We start from the raw sequence: 18,073 nt of genomic DNA, 5'->3' as shown, positions 1-18,073 counted from the left end.
CTTGTATTATACAGATATAAAATATAACTATTATACTTTTAACGATCTTAGATATTTGCTAAATCATGGACTAAAATTTTAAGATCAATAAGTTTCCCTGTCATCAAATGTAATCGTTTGCATTTCATCCAGCATGCAGGAGGGTACTTTTCTCAGCTTTTCAAAATCTTGATGTAAAGTTTAAAGGTTGACTTTTCATATACAGAAATAATAGATGAATATTTCAGATTTTAATCCATTTTTCCTTTACATTTTCAATACTCAAAGCAAGCCAGATAACCCCCTCTCACAAAATGTAAACGTCCACTTCCGGTTCAGATTGTGACCCAACAACCGGCTAAAGGAAACATGGCTGCAGAGGACACATTGTTGAGGTCTATTGGATGTGAACAGAACTTACTATCCCGCCCAGATGGCTCAGCAAACGTAACACAAGGTATGGGTGCTAACAAAGCTATCTTGTATTGTTGACTGGGGTTGAATATTGTCAAGGAGGCGACAACGCTGACCTAAGTTGTATAACAGTCAGGTCGCGGTCTTTCGTAACAAAAAAAATTGTCTACACACGTGCGGAGCGCGCTGGAGGAAGAGCTGTGAAAGGAAAATGTTGGCTGCTCGTATGCTGAAGTACGGAGCCACGGGCGGCCTGTTGGGGACCTCTGCCTTCTGGTTACACTACAATAGCTGGGACCCAGTGGACAGTACCGTAGGTTTGGTGAGGATCACCAGGTCCATAGCGACGGTGGCGAGGATTGCAGTGGACTACAAGAACACCCTCTCCAAGGCTCCTGCAGGGACAGAAGAGTACGCACAGCTGAAGTCGGCTTGTCACCTGAGGTCAGCTGAGCGGCTGTACCAGCTTTGCTGTGTCAACCGTGGCTGTTACATCAAGGTTGGACAGCATATCGGGGCGTTGGACTATCTGCTGCCGACTGAATATGTGCAGACTATGAAGATTCTTCACAGCAAGGCACCGCAGTCTTCACTACAAGACGTTCATCAGGTAATAAAAGAAGACCTTGGAAAGGAGCCCCACGAGATCTTTCGCTGGTTTGACGAGAATCCACTCGGGGCCGCCTCGCTTGCCCAGGTCCACTGGGCCACGCTACATGACGGGACACCGGTGGCGGTGAAAGTGCAGCATCCCAAGGTACAACATCAGTCCAAGCTGGACCTAAAGACCATGGAATTACTGGTGAGAATCGTAGCCAAGCTGTTTCCGGAGTTTCAATTTCTGTGGTTGGCTGATGAGGCAAAGAAGAACCTTCCAAAGGAGCTGGACTTCCTTCAAGAAGGTCAGAATTGTGAGAAAGTGGAAAGAATTCTAAAGAAATACAGCTATCTCAGGGTCCCTAAAATCTACTGGGAGCTTTCAACCAAAAGGGTGCTCACGATGGAGTTCTGCCAAGGTGGACAGATCAACGATCGGGAATACATGCACAACAACGACATTGACGTCAACGAGGTCACCAGAAACCTCGGGAAGCTGTACAGCGAGATGATCTTTGTGCAGGGTTTCATCCACTGCGATCCGCACCCCGGGAACGTGCTGGTACGGAAGACTGCAAATTCTGGGACAGAGATTGTGCTGTTGGATCACGGTCTGTACCAGACGCTGTCAGACGACTTTCGGCTGGACTATTCACAACTTTGGCAGGCCATCTTGGGTGCTAATGTGGAGGGCATCAAAGAGTACAGCAAGCGCCTCGGCGCAGGAGAGATGTACGGGCTGCTGGCCTGCATGGTGTCCGCCAGGTCGTGGGCCGCACTAACAAAGGGAATCGACAAGACACCCATCTCTGAGGGAGAGGATGATGAGGTGAAAGAATATGCCGCCAAGCTCATTCCGCAAATCTCTGACCTCCTTAACCGAGTCCCGCGGCAAATGCTGCTTCTCTTCAAGACGAACGACCTGCTACGAGGGATTGAACATGCACTGCACTGTCGTGCCAACGCCTCCTCTTTCATCAACATGTCCCGCTGTTGCGTGCTCGCCGTAAGCAACCACCAGCTGAAAACCACCACCAAAGTGACAGAACGCTGGAAGATCTGGGTGTCACGGGCAATCACACTCTGGAAAATAGACCTTTATGAGTTCTTTTTATGGTTTACTACCACAGCTTTAGTTCGATGGATTAGCCAACCAATACATTGATTGACTTACTGACAATAACCAATGAGCAGTGACCAGAAAGATCAGGGATGTTTGTCTTTTTCCAGAAGAAGGGATAAACGTTATATAACATGGAAGCATTCTCTCACTCTCAGGAAATTTTTAATGTTGTAAATTCAAAAACAAACTTTGCTAAATAGATATAGAAAGTACAGAATTATCTAACAATTGATTTGAGCTCTTTATATATGAGTATTTCTTTGTATACACCGATATATGCTGTGAATGCCTCAAAAACCCAATAAGCAATTGTTACAAGGCTTGTTACCTTGAAGTCTTCATGTATTGAAGCCGCATTGTTTTTATTGTTGTGTTCTAACTTATATAAGTTCTAACAAAGATTTTAGCTGATATGATGGGAAGAAGAAAGTCTTAGTTGTGATTAAATGTAAAACTGACCATCGGCGTTCAACCTTAGAAATGGCAATCAAAAGCATATACTAGTAACTACATACATATGTACATGTGAATTGATGTGTACTGGTACAACGGTAAAGTCTCAACATCTGTAGTTAACTAGAAGTTCCATTTGACCACTTGCCATCTTTCATGAAAACAAAGGAATAAAAGGCAAAAATTTTTCAGTGTTTCCCTTTTTGTCTTTGCAATTGGGAATGAACTAAAATGGATCGCCGGGGGAAAACAAACTAACTTGAATGCATGGGGATATATTATGATGACTCCATTTGGTACCAACCTCACAGTTAACTTTGAAGTTTGATGGTTTTTGTAGCAAATTTATTGTTGACCTAAAACTGAACCCACAGTTACAGAAAAGAGTCAAATAAGAATTCATACTACTCTAGTTTGATTCAAGAGGCAGAAGCTCGGAGTGGCAGCCACAGTGAAACAAGTACATTGCCCCATAACTTGTAGCAGCAAAGAGAAGTGTTACAAAAGTTGCCACAAATTGTTGTTTTTCTCTCTCAGAATTGGCTGAAGGTTCCCCTGTGTCCTAAAGAGTCAAGTATGATTAACAAATGAAGAAGTACATATTGTGGAATACATTTGAACCTGTGGCAAGTACATATAGCCATTGAAAAATCTGTTGACAAAACATTTCCTCAGTATAATCTTCTCTTTTCAACATCTGGAGCCGATTCCATGCCAGGCTGCACACAACGGTAGACACCTCACTACACAAACATAGTCTTTGTCCCTTAAATGCATTTAAGTTTGCATGTTTGTTTGTTTTTTAATTGCAGGAGCTGATTTTGTCTCAAACTTTGAAAGAGAATAACTCAAGAAGGGGTCAATACTAGTAGATCATCATGGTTTGTAGTATGCAGATAACTGATGGTATGATTGACATAATCATTTGCCAATTATGCAAATCAGGATCAAATTTCCATAAGTAATGATGTATGTTTACAAAACTGCTGCATTCCATGATAGGATTCCCAAACATGTGACATCATGAATGTGCCTGACAAAGACAGGAATCAACTACTAGTATGTAAATGGAAACCTAATTTGAATAATTGACAAGAAGACACTATAATTCCATGCTGGTAAACGTTAGGAATTTCATTCTTGCAGCAATGTTTTGGAAGGTATTGTGTGAATATGGCCGTTATCAGACATAAATCATGCAAATGAGGACCCCATTTACACAATTTATGAGGAAATGCTTATTTGCCAAGGTACGACTTTCAAACTTTGAACAACTTGTGTTTTGGGGGTAGAAAAGATGATAAACTGATATAATTTATGCAAATGGACTTATTTGCATAATGAATGAGAAACAAGACCACTGCAGTAGCAGAACACACAGGGCTACTACTCAAAAAGGTAAACATCATTTGGCAAATGTATGAGATTGTGGACCTCTAGCTTTTATTTACATCCCCTTTAAATATGATAAGTTTATCCATCTTCAAGGATTGTGACTTGCTTTCTACCCACCTACCACCTTGTTGCAACCGCAAACTAAAGCCATGAATACTCCATTTTCTCCCTAGCTTACAGAAATTAAATCGCTACCATTTTAACTTACGTGCATGTACAACGGCTTAAGTAACATACATGTAGTTTCATCACATCAATATTATCAGTCCTTTTTTTTAGGCTTTCTTGTTTCAGTGACATACATACTAGCTACAGTAATTCCCAGGGAGATAGTGTAATACTAGTTCTGAAGGAGTGACATGCACAAGCTCTCTCTGTCATTGTAGAATGGTACTGCAGATTATAGATTTTTTTTCATTGAATGCAACCAGACCAATTTAGTAGTGATCAGAATTAGATTGGTCTAGTGTCTACGTGTGGTTTGAACAAAAACAGTCATATGGCTATTACATGTAGTATACTATATGTTCAGTTGTTCAAAAACATACCATGATGAAAACAGAATATTCTTCGACAATGACTGAATTTCTATGAATGTTGTTCCAGGTGATACTACTGTGTTGGCAGCAGTGTATGGTCCAGGAGAGGTCAAGATGAGTGAAGAGATCATTGACAAGGCCACGCTGAAGGTCATTTTCAAACCCAAAGTTGGACTTCCAGGTGAGGCCCTTACCACAGCAAATTGAGGGCATTCGTGCAACAGTCATGGATGTATCGTACACAATTCAGCTGTCTTTGCAGCGCTCAAAATTTATTTTTTTGTGAATAGGTGCACTGGTGCACCTTACCTTAAGATTTAGGTGCACAGAAAAAAGTTGGGTGCATGACAACCTAATTACAAACCTTATTGCCTCTCTTAAGAATCAGAGCTTGGATCTAAAATTCTTGCCCAGAGGATGCCTTGTTTCCCTGGTACAGTCAAACCTGTATTAGCGGTCACCTTTGCATAGCGGCCACCTGCCCATAGTGGTCACTTTTTGTCGGTCCCTTGGATTTTTCCCATTGACATAAGCATTAAGAATTAGGCTATAGCGGCCACCTGTCCAACGCGGTCGCGGCCAGACGATTTTCGGTCCCGCGAGTACAGTAACACTGCCGATAACGGCCAATGTGCGCCGGTGGAAGCCGCATCGCCACCGCACGCCGGGTTCAAAATCTTCATTTTTTTAATGCAGTTATCAAGTTTATGTGAAGAAACTTGACAGGATAATAATAAAGAAAACAAGAATGTTTTATCTTCTTTAGATTATCCCAAGGACATAATGTCCTTGATTATCCATGGTTTGACGCGAAGTCAAGTATTTCTTCACATGGCTTGCGTTTGTACATCGTACTACTCATAGCATATTTGACTATTTCTGTGCATTTGGACTGGACAAAGATTACGGTAGTTTTTGGAAAATACAACCCGCACATGTATCTGATGCGCTAAGTTCGCGAATTATTTCAATGTCGGCCCAATATTTCCGTTTTCACCGGGAATTCATCCGAAAATGTGCCCAAACACGACTTTCAAAATGGCGGAGCAGCATAAAGGTCATCGGAAGACACCACTGTTGCGGAGGTATAGTCTGTTAAATCTATTTTGCTGCAAACTATCACTGAGGATAATTACTGAACAAAAAGCTTCAAACTAAATATGGATAACATTACTATCTTGTAAAATTTGGGCTGTTGCAATTTTCTGAAAAGAAAGAAGCCCTCAAAAGAGCGACCTTCCTCTCTTTACCCTATTAGCATAATGGTAGAAGCCGATCATGACAAGCAAACAACAACAGCTTAGGAAAATTGTCGCCACGATTTTATGTTTGAAAACGGTCGAAAACGAACAGTAAGTGGCAACTGAGCAACATGTATTTTGTTCTTAACTAACTAGGGGGCATTTTGCTGCGAAGGACTTTGTTTCATATGATTAAAACTCGTTGGTGACGCGTGTGCCGGCAGCGAAGCAGTCGCGAAGGATCAAGAGTAGAAAATGGCGATGCTGGTCTGTTCAGACATGAAGCTCGAGCAAGCCATGGATTTTGGAGTTGGCGGATACAATCATTCTTTTTTCAAGCCCATAATAGAAGTAAAAGAAGAACAATCGAACTTCTAAAATGTGACTTACCTATGCAATGTTTACAGGTGTACTGTACGGTGAATACATGTATCTCAGTGGGTACTGAAAATATGTGTCACTCGTGGTCAATTAATCAAAATTTTCTCCATAGCGGCCACCTGTCCTTAGCGGCCAGTTTTGGCCAGTCCCTTGAGTGACCGCTATAGACAGGTTTGACTGTAATTACATTTTGTACATACACCATGACTGCATGTGTTCCATATGTACACACTACCACTGTTGTTGTAGTTTCCTCATACCAGACACTGGGACAGCATGTAACTTGCTTGACATGTTGAGCTACCAGTACCAAGTAATTGACTTCGCCAAGAAGTCTATGTTTTGATGCTTGTCTGTGTGTCTGTTAGTGAACAGAATAAGTCGAGAACGCCTGGATGGATTGTTGTCGTATTTGGTGTGTTCATGTGTATGTGAGAAATCTCAAGATGATTAGATTTTGGGCGAAGTTCTTTGCATAATTAACAAGAAAAGTGTAAAAATGTGTTATATTGTATGAGTGTCTGTATACTATTAGTAGCTGGGTACCAGCTGGAACGTGTTCCTGGTGTAGGGGAAGTGTTACTGGTGTAGTAAGGAGATATTCCCATTGGGCCAGGGGGGTTTGACTGTGACGCCTAAAATGTGTTGGCTGGCACAACTTGGCTTCTCACTGACTTATAGATCTTGATCTTGTGAAATTGCACTGTTCCTCAAGGCACTGTGCAAGTAGTTACCTTCGCCGAGAAGGTTATGCATAGGGTAGCGTTTGTATGTATAAGAAGACCAGCATAACTCAAGAATTCCTGGATGGGTTGTCTTGATATTTGGTATGTTGGTAGGTCTTGGTGAGACCTGAAAATGATTAGATTTTGGGCCCCCTAGCGGCTTGTTATAGTACTGCAGCGGAAATTCCTGTTTTGATATCTCATGTTTTGGATATGCTATGGAACCGACTTTTAAGTGGTAGATAGCTCTTTGGAAAGAGAGTAAAAGGTATCGGTTTGGACACCCTAGCAGCATTTTCTGGGACTGCAGGAGCAGGTTTTGCTTCAGACTGTGAAAGAGAATAACTCAAGAAGGGCTTGATGGATGGTCATGCGTTTTACTAAGTGGATAGCTTGAGTGATGATTTACATTCAGGCCTCAAAATTAACTTTTTTCCCTACTGTCCCAGCATTGTCCCAAAAATAAATTTCAACTGTCCCGAAGTGAGGATGGACTGTCCCAACCCTATTTTCAGAAATTATGTATTACAACAACTGTAAAGCTCAGTCAGAGTACGGTATTGCTGTGTAAGCTTATTGTCCATTGAAATAATCAACTCAGATTCAAACTTATCTTGTCTTTTTTATTTGACAACAACAAATGTATTACATTATATCTTATGGATAGTAGTGCAATGTCCACTGCACATTTACAGGTGGACCACTTGCTGCAGTGCCTTATCATGTAACAAGTGGCAAGTGGGAACTGGGAACATCAAAAAGTCATGTTAAGAACATAATCTTTTTCTGAAAATAAACAGTACATAGTGAGTCACTGAGTGACACTAGTCTAGTACATTTACAGGGACCACTTGTACTTTATCAGTGGCAGGTGGGAAGAAAAGAATGAAATATTCTTTAGATGGTCTCTGTCTTTGGTACACAGTGTAACAACAATAGATAGTACACTAGTCTAGTACAGTCAAACGTGTCTAAGAGTAAGAAGACCACCCAGGGGACCGATAGAATTCGGGCGTCTTGGACACGTGGTCTTCTTACAAATATTGACATTAGTCAAGACAGAGGCACCGATTTCAACGTCATAATTTATTAACAAGAATGCTAAACAAGATGCACTTAATAGTTTAACAGCAAAGCTCGTCTCCATTATACCGCTTTCGGATTCCACATTTACGATATTTCTTCCCTATTTTCCTTGATTATTTTGCTAAAATTCATGAAAATTCGCTTATTTTTGTGGCGAGCGGCGTCACTTTTACCATCGGCATTGTCTGTAAAAACTTGTGAATGGAGTCGATACCGCATAACAATGGGTCATTTCGCTACAACGCTAACGTTAAAAACAAAGGATCGATGTTTTGGGTTGAGCATCCGACACCCTACTGACGTTTTAAAATACAATTTTCATGTAAACAACACCAACTGCATCTGTTTACACCGTGAGTAGGTCAGAAAATAAGTTTACTGGCGAGTGTTGGCGAAAATTCTTACCGGGCACATGGTCGCCACAAGCGGGAACCTTCTTTCACAAAATCGGCGACGCCGCAGAAAAATTACAGGATCATTATGGCATTGTTACCCATGAAAAGATCGTGTATGGTTAAGTTTTTCTCCTGGTGTGAGTTTTAAACTCCCAAACCCCCCAAACGCCAGAAATTTGCAGAGAAATACAGAAATATAGCCTCTAGCGTGCCTGTACATGAAGAAATGCATTGTTTATTTAGTTAGGATACTTCACTAGAGGCATGGGTGAGCAGTTAAAAAAAAATTATATATCCACGTATTATCTTCAAAACGAAATGTTATCAAGTCAAGCTTTCTTTATGTATATATTTTCTTTATGTAAAGAATGTTTTTGATGAAATAAGTTTAAATTTTGTACTATTGAATGGAGTAAAATCACACCACACGCAATAGTTCCACCCACATTGCAGTAGACTATTCCAATGACCTATGACCACTGGCGCCATCTTGGATTTCATCGCTGCAAAACAGGCCGATTTACCGTGATTTCCCGCAACTTGCCATTAAAAACTGACGTCGCCACTCATTTGAAAATGACGTGGTCGTCTTAGATTACGTTTTGGTCGCTTGCGGTCCGGATCCGGTCTACCGTGGGGAGATCGGACATTCTGATGTTGATTAGTTGATTATTTTCCTACTGTCCCAAAAGTGTCCCAAATAGATTTTTCAGTTGTCCCGGCCTAAATTTTAGTGGCCCCGGGACATCGGGACATAGTTAAGATCGAGCCCTGTACATGATTTAATACTTATTATGCAAATCAGTACCTAATTTGCATAACTAATGATGAAAATTGATACATCCTCCAAATTCCATGATAGGACTCTCTTATTTGCATAATTGATGATGTTAGCATAGCCTTCTTTGTTTAGCTCATAGTCATACTTTGGACAACTTATGTTATTTGGGTGAAGACGACCAACCGGTATGTTTATAATTGATGAGAAACACCCCCAATACGTCAGTCATAAAGGTTAAGATCATTTGGCGAAGGTATGGGGTCGTGGAACTCTTGTTGTTAATCCATAGAGCCCATTGGGGAAGTCTGGTTCCCAATGCGCAAGCTACCACTCAAGGGACTAAGTAAAAGTGGTTGCTGAGGCCAGGTAGATGCTGAGGAGAGGTGGTTGCTCTTGACAAGTTGGCTGGTTGACCAAAAAAAAAGCATCCATTTGAACAAAATACACCTTAGTTACCAGGAAACATAGTTACATGTACATGTATCTACAAGAGATGCACAGAGTTTTTAATCTCCATGCTGTTATGCAAAAAAATTTCAATAAAGCATTGTTTGACCATCAGAACTGTGTTTATCTAACAATCAAGTTGTCTTCACCTAGAACAGCCAAAACAAGTGCGCTCAGTTTATATATGTCAAAATTCTAACTAGTTCAATGTGTTTGCAAAGTATTCATGTGCTTCACTGATTTTAACTGATGACACAAAGAAAGGTACATTTAACAGATTTTAACTGTTATTCAACTGCATTCATCTTTACAATGATGTTACTGGTATAGTTGTGAAGAATACAGTAAGTATCAGAATTGTTTCTGATTCTGGTGTTAAAATTGAATGAATGGCTGATAGTGCCAGAGCTTGCAGAAATCATTTTGAAGAGGCTGCTGCTGGGTTGGATGCTGCTGTCAATCAATTTTGGTTGTTGAGGGGAGGGTTAAGCCCCTTTGGGACTGCAAAAAAGTGGTTGCTGGTTGGGTAAGACAGGTGGTTGCTTGGGAGAGGGTCTTAACTATGTAAAAACGGGACTGTTTCAATGTGTCCTCTGACGGCAGTTGGTTGCCTGCGCCAGGTGGTTACTCGGCCAGCTTTCACTGTATTTTGAGGTCTCAAGAAGACCTACCCACAGACCAAATATCAAGACAATCCATCCAGGCATTCTTGAGTTATCGTTTTCACAGATGGAAGGAAGGAAGGACACACGCACGAACGCTGACGAAAATATAACCTTCTTGGCAAAGGTGATAAATTGGTGTCACCCTGGCCTGATTTCCATGAACGGAGTACTAGTAACCTGACAACAAGAATTACTACTTAGAATGAACGCTAGCTCACAATAGAATTAGTAAATAATGAAAGCTGTTCCAAAAATGTCAAAATCATGCCATTACCCTGATGATACATCTTTACAATAAATCAAAAAGAAGTCTTAGATTACAGTTACTTAATCAGAGCGTCTTCAATCAGAGTGCATTTCGTCAGAGTGTCTAATCACCTATCATGTGAAGTCCTTAGAGGGGTCCACAAATTGCATTAGTTGGCACTTATTAACTTTACTTGATAGATGTTTTCTTTAAAAATCAATAAAAGGGTCCTAGTATGAACATTTAACAAGAGATGTCTCATGTAGATCATGTAGGAGTTACTGTGTGTGCTACTTATAATTACATGGGGAGAGTTGTGTACATTGGCTGGCAAAGCTAAGGCCACACCAATTTCATTTCTTGGTTAACAGATTTTTTTTTATTACAGCAAGAACGCATCATTAAATCAGAAGGCTGAGGTGAAAACTTGCACCTGACCCTGTTCACTCCCTGATACTGTGTGCACCAAAGTACAGACTTTCCTCTGAGATTCTGTTTTCATGTTGATTTTTCAATATAGCATTTTTTCAAAAAATTTGTTAGCCAAGAAATTAAAATGGTGTGGCCTAAAGAGAAGAAGAAGAAAAAAATGAAGTTTAAGAGTTCACAAATCCCTCATACAGGTTAAGTGCAGCAGATTGATACCTTACTGGTTGCTGTATGAGTGAAAGTCCGTGGGCCTAGAGGCTTATGCTACATGTGTTTGCATTTCACAGTGACAAACAGTGGCATAGAATTAATGACACCTGATATGTGTCCTTTCCCAGGTTGTGCAGAGAAGTTACAAGAGAGGCTACTGAGGAACACCTGTGAGTCAGTGGTGCTGGCGACACTTCACCCCCGCGCAGGCATCAACATCGTCCTACAAGTCATCCAGGACTCTGGCTCAGTATCCTGTACTAAGTAGTTGTCCTAGTTACCTTCACCAAGAAGGTTATGTTTTCAGTGCCGTCTGTGTTTGAGTGTGTGTTAGGGTCAGGAAAATCAAGCTCAAGTTCAATAATGGGCCCCCAAGTACTGCAGCGGAACTTCCAGTTTTGAAAGCTGGTGTTCTGGACATGCTATTATTAGCTTATTTGCCTAATTAATGAGAATTGTTTATAAATCTACTGCATCACATGATAGGACTCTTAAACATGTGGTATATGTCATATACCACATGTTTAAGAGTCCTATCATGGCTATATGTAAATGAGAAAGAGAGGAATATCAATGGGTATAAATTATGCAAATTAAGTCCTAATTTGCATAATAATGGCAAAATACTACAATTCCATAGTGGCGAATGAAGAGAATATAATTGCAACATTTGGAAGGTAAGTAAATGTGGACATCATTAGACATAAATCATGCAAATTTGGGCCTCATTTAAATTTATGAGCAAATGCAACAATAGCTTTCTTTGCAAAGATAATACTTTTATGCATTGAACAATTTGTGTCATTTGGGTAGAAAAGGTGATCTACTAAAATATATTTTGTGCAAATGAGGACCTTATTTGCATAATCAATGAGAAACATTTTATAACACTCAAAAAGGTTAAAATCATTTGGCAAAGGTATGGAGTCATGGAACTCTAGTTCAATTTTTACAGTTGTTACTTGATTCAAAGGAAAATTAGCTGCATACTTTTATGGGTACAGTTAGACCTATGTTATCATGTAAAAAAGCAATTGGTATTGAGTTAAAGTGTTTATGACACCAAAATACAACATTTTCTTATTAACTTTAATAGGAATGATATCATTCAATGAATATAAAACAAATACACACCCTTCTGATGTTATTTAACATTGGACCATCAGATACCATACTTCCAGCTCGTGATTCTTTTCTGATCTTCTCACCAGATAATTGCATTAATCAGTGACTTTACCCCTCATGACGTCACAATGAACACGGCAGCCAGTTTGGAACCTTACACCACGGCTTGTGAAAAACATTATTTGATGAGCAAACAGTGCTTGATTATCGTGATAACATTCAATTAAAAGACAAAACAATATTTCTTTTGTTTGCTTCTCAAAAGAAGATTCTTTCCGAGCCGCAGTGAAAAGTTCCAAACCAGCTGCCATGTTCATTGAGACGTCATGAGGGGTAAAGTCACTGATTAATGTAATTACCTGGTGGGAAGAAGCAAAAGCTGCAAGGAGGTATGATTGCTCTAATTTAGTCCCTTCCATGAGTCCATTAAGTAGGTGTGGCTTATTTCTGCATATGTCTCCACATTTGCCACAGAACAGGCAGTCTTCTGATGTTTTCCATTATTCATATACCAAGCACCATTTTACTATGATGCATAGGTGAACATGCCACTTTTTTTTTTCTTGTCAGATGAAAAATACTTCAAAGTCAAGATGATCCCTTAGATTTCTGTGAAGTTGGTTACAGTGAATCCACATTCAAGGAAGCTGGATTCAATTTGTACATTTTGTATATCCTATCATTGGCCTCTTCGATAGATCTTCTCTACAGAATTGTTTTATAGTTTTAGAAATATACTACATGTAGTATGAATATATTCATCCTTGCCTAGAGATACATGTACATGTAGGAGGGCAGATTATGTTGACCCATCATGATAAATTTCATCTAATTCCAGGATCCCCGGGCCCACAATGCTGGCATAGTACATCTACTGTAAATCTCTTGTCTGCATAACCTATGATTTACAACTGACTCTTGAATTGATTCTGTGGCCTTGGTAGCTATATGGTGGATTCGTGATGAAGCATGGCAAACTCATTTCAAGGGAAGTTTGCGGCGCTGCCTGTCCAGGATTTATAATGACCAGAGATCCCATCATGGATGCCGTCTATCTCAAGGGAACCCTCTGAGCGGTTCACATGACAGGAAATCAATTCTGTCCCGCTCGTTCCATTACAGGGGGTCACAGGCACCATTACACATGAGCTGAAATGTACTGACTTGAACCTGAGATGGGTTAGGAGATAATGATGTCAACATTGGGATGACTATTCTGTCTGGCCTCTTGCCATTTTTGTGTATTCTACTACAGTATTGTATAGTTCAGCTAACATGCATGTTCAGTGTTTGGCATTTCTGGTTGGTGTACTTAACAAAATTCCAGCTGCTATCTTGTTGCATCAACGCGGCGTGCATGGCACTGATGGACTCTGCCGTGCCCATGAAGTGTCTGGTAAGCGCCGTCACGTGCGCTCTAACAGAGGATGGGCAGATCGTCTTGGATCCGGACTCCAAACAAGAAAAGGTTGGAAATAGGAGATCATCAAAAGTTCACTTCTGTTTCACTGTAGAATTGGATTTCATGTTTTCCCATGTTGTCTACACACCAAAACTTGACAAGCAAATGTAAGATGCAAGTAATTGAAAGACAGCTAGCAGTCATATAAGTTGCTACATTGAACAGATTCCAAAACAACTTTGTGTGAATTTTCTCATCTTTTATAAATGGCAACAATGTTTATACCACAAACATGTTCTATGCATTGTACAATCATAGAACACTTCTCTGTAACAAAGGAAATCTTAAAGAAAAACTGTTAAAAAGATTGTCTTTTGTTTTGATTTTTTGTGTGTAACATTTTTGTCATATTGTTACAACAGACCACTCAGACATGCAGTCCCTACCCAGTTTATAGGCCTTGTTCTGTGGTTACCAGCCACAGCCGTGATGTGAGTTGACACTTTTTAGGTTGTCAGCTTGTGAGTGTCTTTTTTAATGCTGTCCGTCTCTCCAAACCTTCAATTTCAGGAATCATCAGCTGTCCTAACGTTTGCATTTGACAGTAGAGAAAGCAATATGATCACCTGCAGTACAAAAGGATGCTTTACACCCGAAAAGGTGAGAGAATGTGCCAAAACTTCACACAAGCATGTTAAGATGAGTTAAAGGGACTTTTCAACAGATGTCATAGTACCACTGAGTTGTTCAGACTCAGACATCACATCAGTAGCACTAGTAGCAGTGTGTCCGGGTGTGGCTGATCAGTCTGACACGGGCTCTGAAAGCTCTGCCGCAGGTTGGGCACAGGTGGGTTGCTGAAGTAATAGGGGGTACTATGCTTTCTCACAGCTTCAGCGGTTCTGTTTTGCTCAGGAGAGGTAGCACCTCTGTTGATGTGGCTTCACCAAGCAGAGCAGTCAAGAGCTGTTGCTTACCAAGACTTTGCTTCTATGTTAAAGCTCTTCAAAAGGCTTTCAGTATACCTGACTGCAATGGCAGAAAAAATGTTTATTTCTTAGTTTGAATGTTTTTCTGTAATAACTAAAAGGTGTTACTTTAACTTTTTTTTTTTTTCAACAAATGTCAGATGCCAAAGCCAATATCCAAGCAATAAAGCTGAATCTGAAGCTTGACACTGGACAGACCATGCCATTTTCAAATTCCCAACAAAAAATGTATTAATTTTATACTTTCCTAACTTGACGTCACTGTCACTTCTGCGCTTCTGGAACAGAATGAGTTGGCCTTACAATGGGACCAGGATTTTTCTTCACATTTTTAAATACTTGGTGCACGTCATCCAGACAAGCAGGGGTACCTGGTATTAGTCGATTTCTCGCGGCGGTGCTCGGGCACGCATTAGGCCACGCCGTCAGGTCTGAGAAAATATTTGTTACAGCTACAGAATGTCAAGCTATGTTACGAAGCATGGCGCTTTCAGGTACAACAGCAAAAATTTATGACCTAGAAATTCAACTTGGCGAGGCGTCATATCACTACGAATAGCAACATTCCTCTTCATACAGCACAAACGGAAAACAACAAAATGGTGGTACAATTTTCAATATTCTATTGCATATTGTCAAATTTGTGGGTGATATTTCTAGTTCTTTACTAGAACATGTACTCTGCACTGACTCAACAATATCGCAATATTTCTCAGACCTAAACTTTGACCACTCTTTTGGCAAATTAGCGAATTACTTGTTATGTTATTTTCCTGTTTAATGGCAGGATCTGGGGCAGGCAATATATATGCACATCGCCCACTGTGAGTGGCAAGAACGCAAGAAATTGACCAATATCGGGTCCATAAAACTAGCTCCATCATCGCAAATGAAATTTCACTCTTTATACAAACATGCTCAACTGTTTCGCAAATTTGCATTCAAGAGTACATTCCAGTGTGGCATTACTTTATTGTTGACCTAGATGGTGGTTATTGTCATTTTTTAAACATTTAAACGGATCACAGAACTCTGGGTAATGCAGATGGCAAGCAAGATATTGCCATTTATTTATGTATTAGTTCAGCATGGAACATTTAGTCACATGCCACGGTCACCCAACTAGCAAGAGGCTATTCTTAACGGCTAACCCCAGGGAAAGACAAAAGATGTTGCCATGGCAATGATCTCACTTGTCTACTAGACAAGTATGTTGTCCCCCAGGTTACAATTGTTTTCCCCAACTTTTGAAGCGATCTGCAAAATGGTCTAAATGTTAGACTCCAGTAATTGAAGTTGAAATATGATATTGTTTTGTTTTCCAGTACCAAGAATGTCTGTCAGCGTGTGGAGAAGCCAGTAAAAACATCTCCAGTTTCTGCAGGCAGTCAGTGGAGAAGAGGATGTCAAAGGAGCTCAAAGTCAAGATGTAGTTATAGTATCGAATTGTCCTGTTTGACTCCAATTGTGATATTAAGATTTATAGGTAGCATCCTCTGTATAGGCTGCATATCTGAGAAGATTGCTTCAGATATGCTAAAGCATGACAATTACAATAATGTGCTACGGTATATCATATTCTCCTGATTTGTTGTAATCATGAAGTTGGTACTTTTGTTATTTGAGGGAATCTTGTTGCATCAGATTTACAGCACATACGTTTGTCAGTGCACTATATTCCAACAGCAATTTCCTAACAGCTACATGTATATTAAGTTAACTGTTTTTTGTACAATGTTACATGCATGCATAACCCTCGTGCTACATATATATTTGAAGAATGTTAACATCATTGAAGTTTGTTAAATTTGAATTAAGATTTGGAAATCTTGTGCCTCAATACATTAAGTGATATCCACAATGGGAAGAAGTTATGTATTGTGTACTAAGAACTTAATTCCTTTTGATCCAAAGAAATTAGTTTTTTTGTATATTCCTATGAATGGCATCATCTTGTCAACAATCGACATTGATTACTGATAGAAATTGTGGATCTTAATAAAGTCAAAGTAAGAAAAGTGATAAAAGCTAGACCTACAGAATATTAAAGAACCCACCACACTTATTGACAAGAGTATGCTCCTGTGTGAGTAGGTCAAACCTATTAGTCTGGTATTCCACAGCTTGTAATGACTAAACTGGTTTCAGGGTCCATAAGTTACATTTATCCTTTAAAAAGTTTTTATGTTTCGTGGTTTCAGAAATCATTGAGATTGCTGGCCTCAGATTTAGAACATACCAACTTAAATCCTTGCAAAGAGTAAATGGCGAATTATTACCTCAATGAAATGTGGAGGTATTGTTCTTGGTGAGTTCTATGTGTCTCTGTGTTTCCGGACATTAGTGATTAGCGCAACTTAAGAACCTCTGGATTGATTGTGATGATATTTGGTATGTTGGTGGGTTTTGTCCTAGCGACTTTTTCATGTTACTTCAACAGACCTGGGTTTTGTATCTTTAGTCAGGAGTGGACAGACTCTGGATTTAATTTTTTGGTGGCACATAGCCTTTAATTTTAGGAAATTAAGGTAGTGTGTAAAATCAAGACCATAACATGTCCAGGACAAACCAATTATAGGGCCAAGGATAGCCACCACGAGGCCTAAACTTGACCTTCTACTCATCCACACATACATGTACCCACATACAAAACATCATCACTGTCCATCCAGACTATATCCGGAAACACAGACAAACAGACAGACGAACCAAAAACAATACCTAACAGGTAACAAACGACTGCCCAAAAAGCTATGGAGTTACTTTACTTATTACCTACCTACATATTATCCTGTCCGCTGTTATGAAAGTATGCACCCTTTCTGGTTAACCTGAAAGTCTATCATTAAATGATATTGAAAGGGTGTCAAAGGTTCATTATGTGTTATTAGAAATTAAAAGAAATACACGCTGAACGATCCAGGTTCTTTTCTATCACAAAAATCAATAAATTCTTGACTTAAAAAACACTCTTAGACGTGATACAGTACAACTAACAATCCTTTCCTGCCTTGCCATTTCAGGCGCCATTACATACTCAAAACCAAAGCTTTCACCTTGCCGGCCTTTCTATTTGTTATCATTTGTGATGCACCCTATGGGAACAAAAAGTTAATGACATCCACTTTACTCTGAACTCCTGTAGCTACATTAACCTGCACAAAGAGCGTGTGCTCCGGAGTGAAATTGTATTTTATGGTTTGAATGACCCAAGGGCAGAGGAGTATCCATTAAAAGTTATCCTGCTGTATGTCTCACCCCACCAAACCCCCGCCTTCTTTATCTTATGGCTATTTAGGGCAGAGAGCAGTCAATGCCATAACGCGTTAGGAATCATAGCGCTCGATGAATATGGACAAAGGCGCTGCTGAAAGAGAAAGACATTGCTTAATTAGATTGAAAGCTGAACGGAAAACAAATTGCAAGTATAGCGCTACCACACAACTAAAA

At 39.9% G+C, this 18,073-nt stretch overlaps 2 protein-coding genes across 3 annotated transcripts; both read left to right on the top strand.

The window, feature by feature from the left end:
• Window positions 1–290: 290 nt before the first annotated feature.
• Window positions 291–17,538, top strand: LOC136432266 (exosome complex component RRP46-like). 2 transcript variants are annotated; one of them, XM_066423421.1, is made up of 6 exons: window positions 301–436; window positions 4,568–4,681; window positions 11,236–11,357; window positions 13,560–13,700; window positions 14,205–14,294; window positions 15,949–17,538. In XM_066423421.1, exons 1-6 carry the CDS (start codon window positions 349–351, stop codon window positions 16,054–16,056), a joined length of 663 nt encoding a protein of 220 aa, XP_066279518.1. In that variant the 5' UTR covers window positions 301–348; the 3' UTR covers window positions 16,057–17,538. The 2 variants fall into 2 exon arrangements, with proteins under 2 accessions (XP_066279519.1, XP_066279518.1); XM_066423422.1 differs by lacking the exon at window positions 4,568–4,681 and having other exon boundaries at window positions 291–436.
• Window positions 432–2,754, top strand: LOC136432264 (aarF domain-containing protein kinase 1-like). The gene has a single exon (XM_066423415.1). The coding sequence runs from the start codon at window positions 605–607 to the stop codon at window positions 2,153–2,155; it is 1,551 nt and encodes a 516-aa protein (XP_066279512.1). The 5' UTR covers window positions 432–604; the 3' UTR covers window positions 2,156–2,754.
• Window positions 17,539–18,073: the final 535 nt, after the last annotated feature.

Source organism: Branchiostoma lanceolatum, chromosome 4 (assembly GCF_035083965.1).
Source record: "Branchiostoma lanceolatum isolate klBraLanc5 chromosome 4, klBraLanc5.hap2, whole genome shotgun sequence".
NCBI lineage: Eukaryota > Metazoa > Chordata > Leptocardii > Amphioxiformes > Branchiostomatidae > Branchiostoma > Branchiostoma lanceolatum.
This window is presented reverse-complemented; position numbering and strand designations above follow the sequence as displayed.

Bases quoted from the DNA above. Each gene is read 5' to 3' on its own strand.
- LOC136432264 (XM_066423415.1), top strand. From the start codon at position 605: ATGTTGGCTGCTCGTATGCTGAAGTACGGAGCCACGGGCGGCCTGTTG.
- LOC136432266 (XM_066423421.1), top strand. From the start codon at position 349: ATGGCTGCAGAGGACACATTGTTGAGGTCTATTGGATGTGAACAGAAC. The intron at 437-4,567 runs GTATGGGTGCTA...ATGTTGTTCCAG, and splicing joins CTCAGCAAACGTAACACAAG to GTGATACTACTGTGTTGGCA. The intron at 4,682-11,235 runs GTGAGGCCCTTA...GTCCTTTCCCAG, and splicing joins ACCCAAAGTTGGACTTCCAG to GTTGTGCAGAGAAGTTACAA.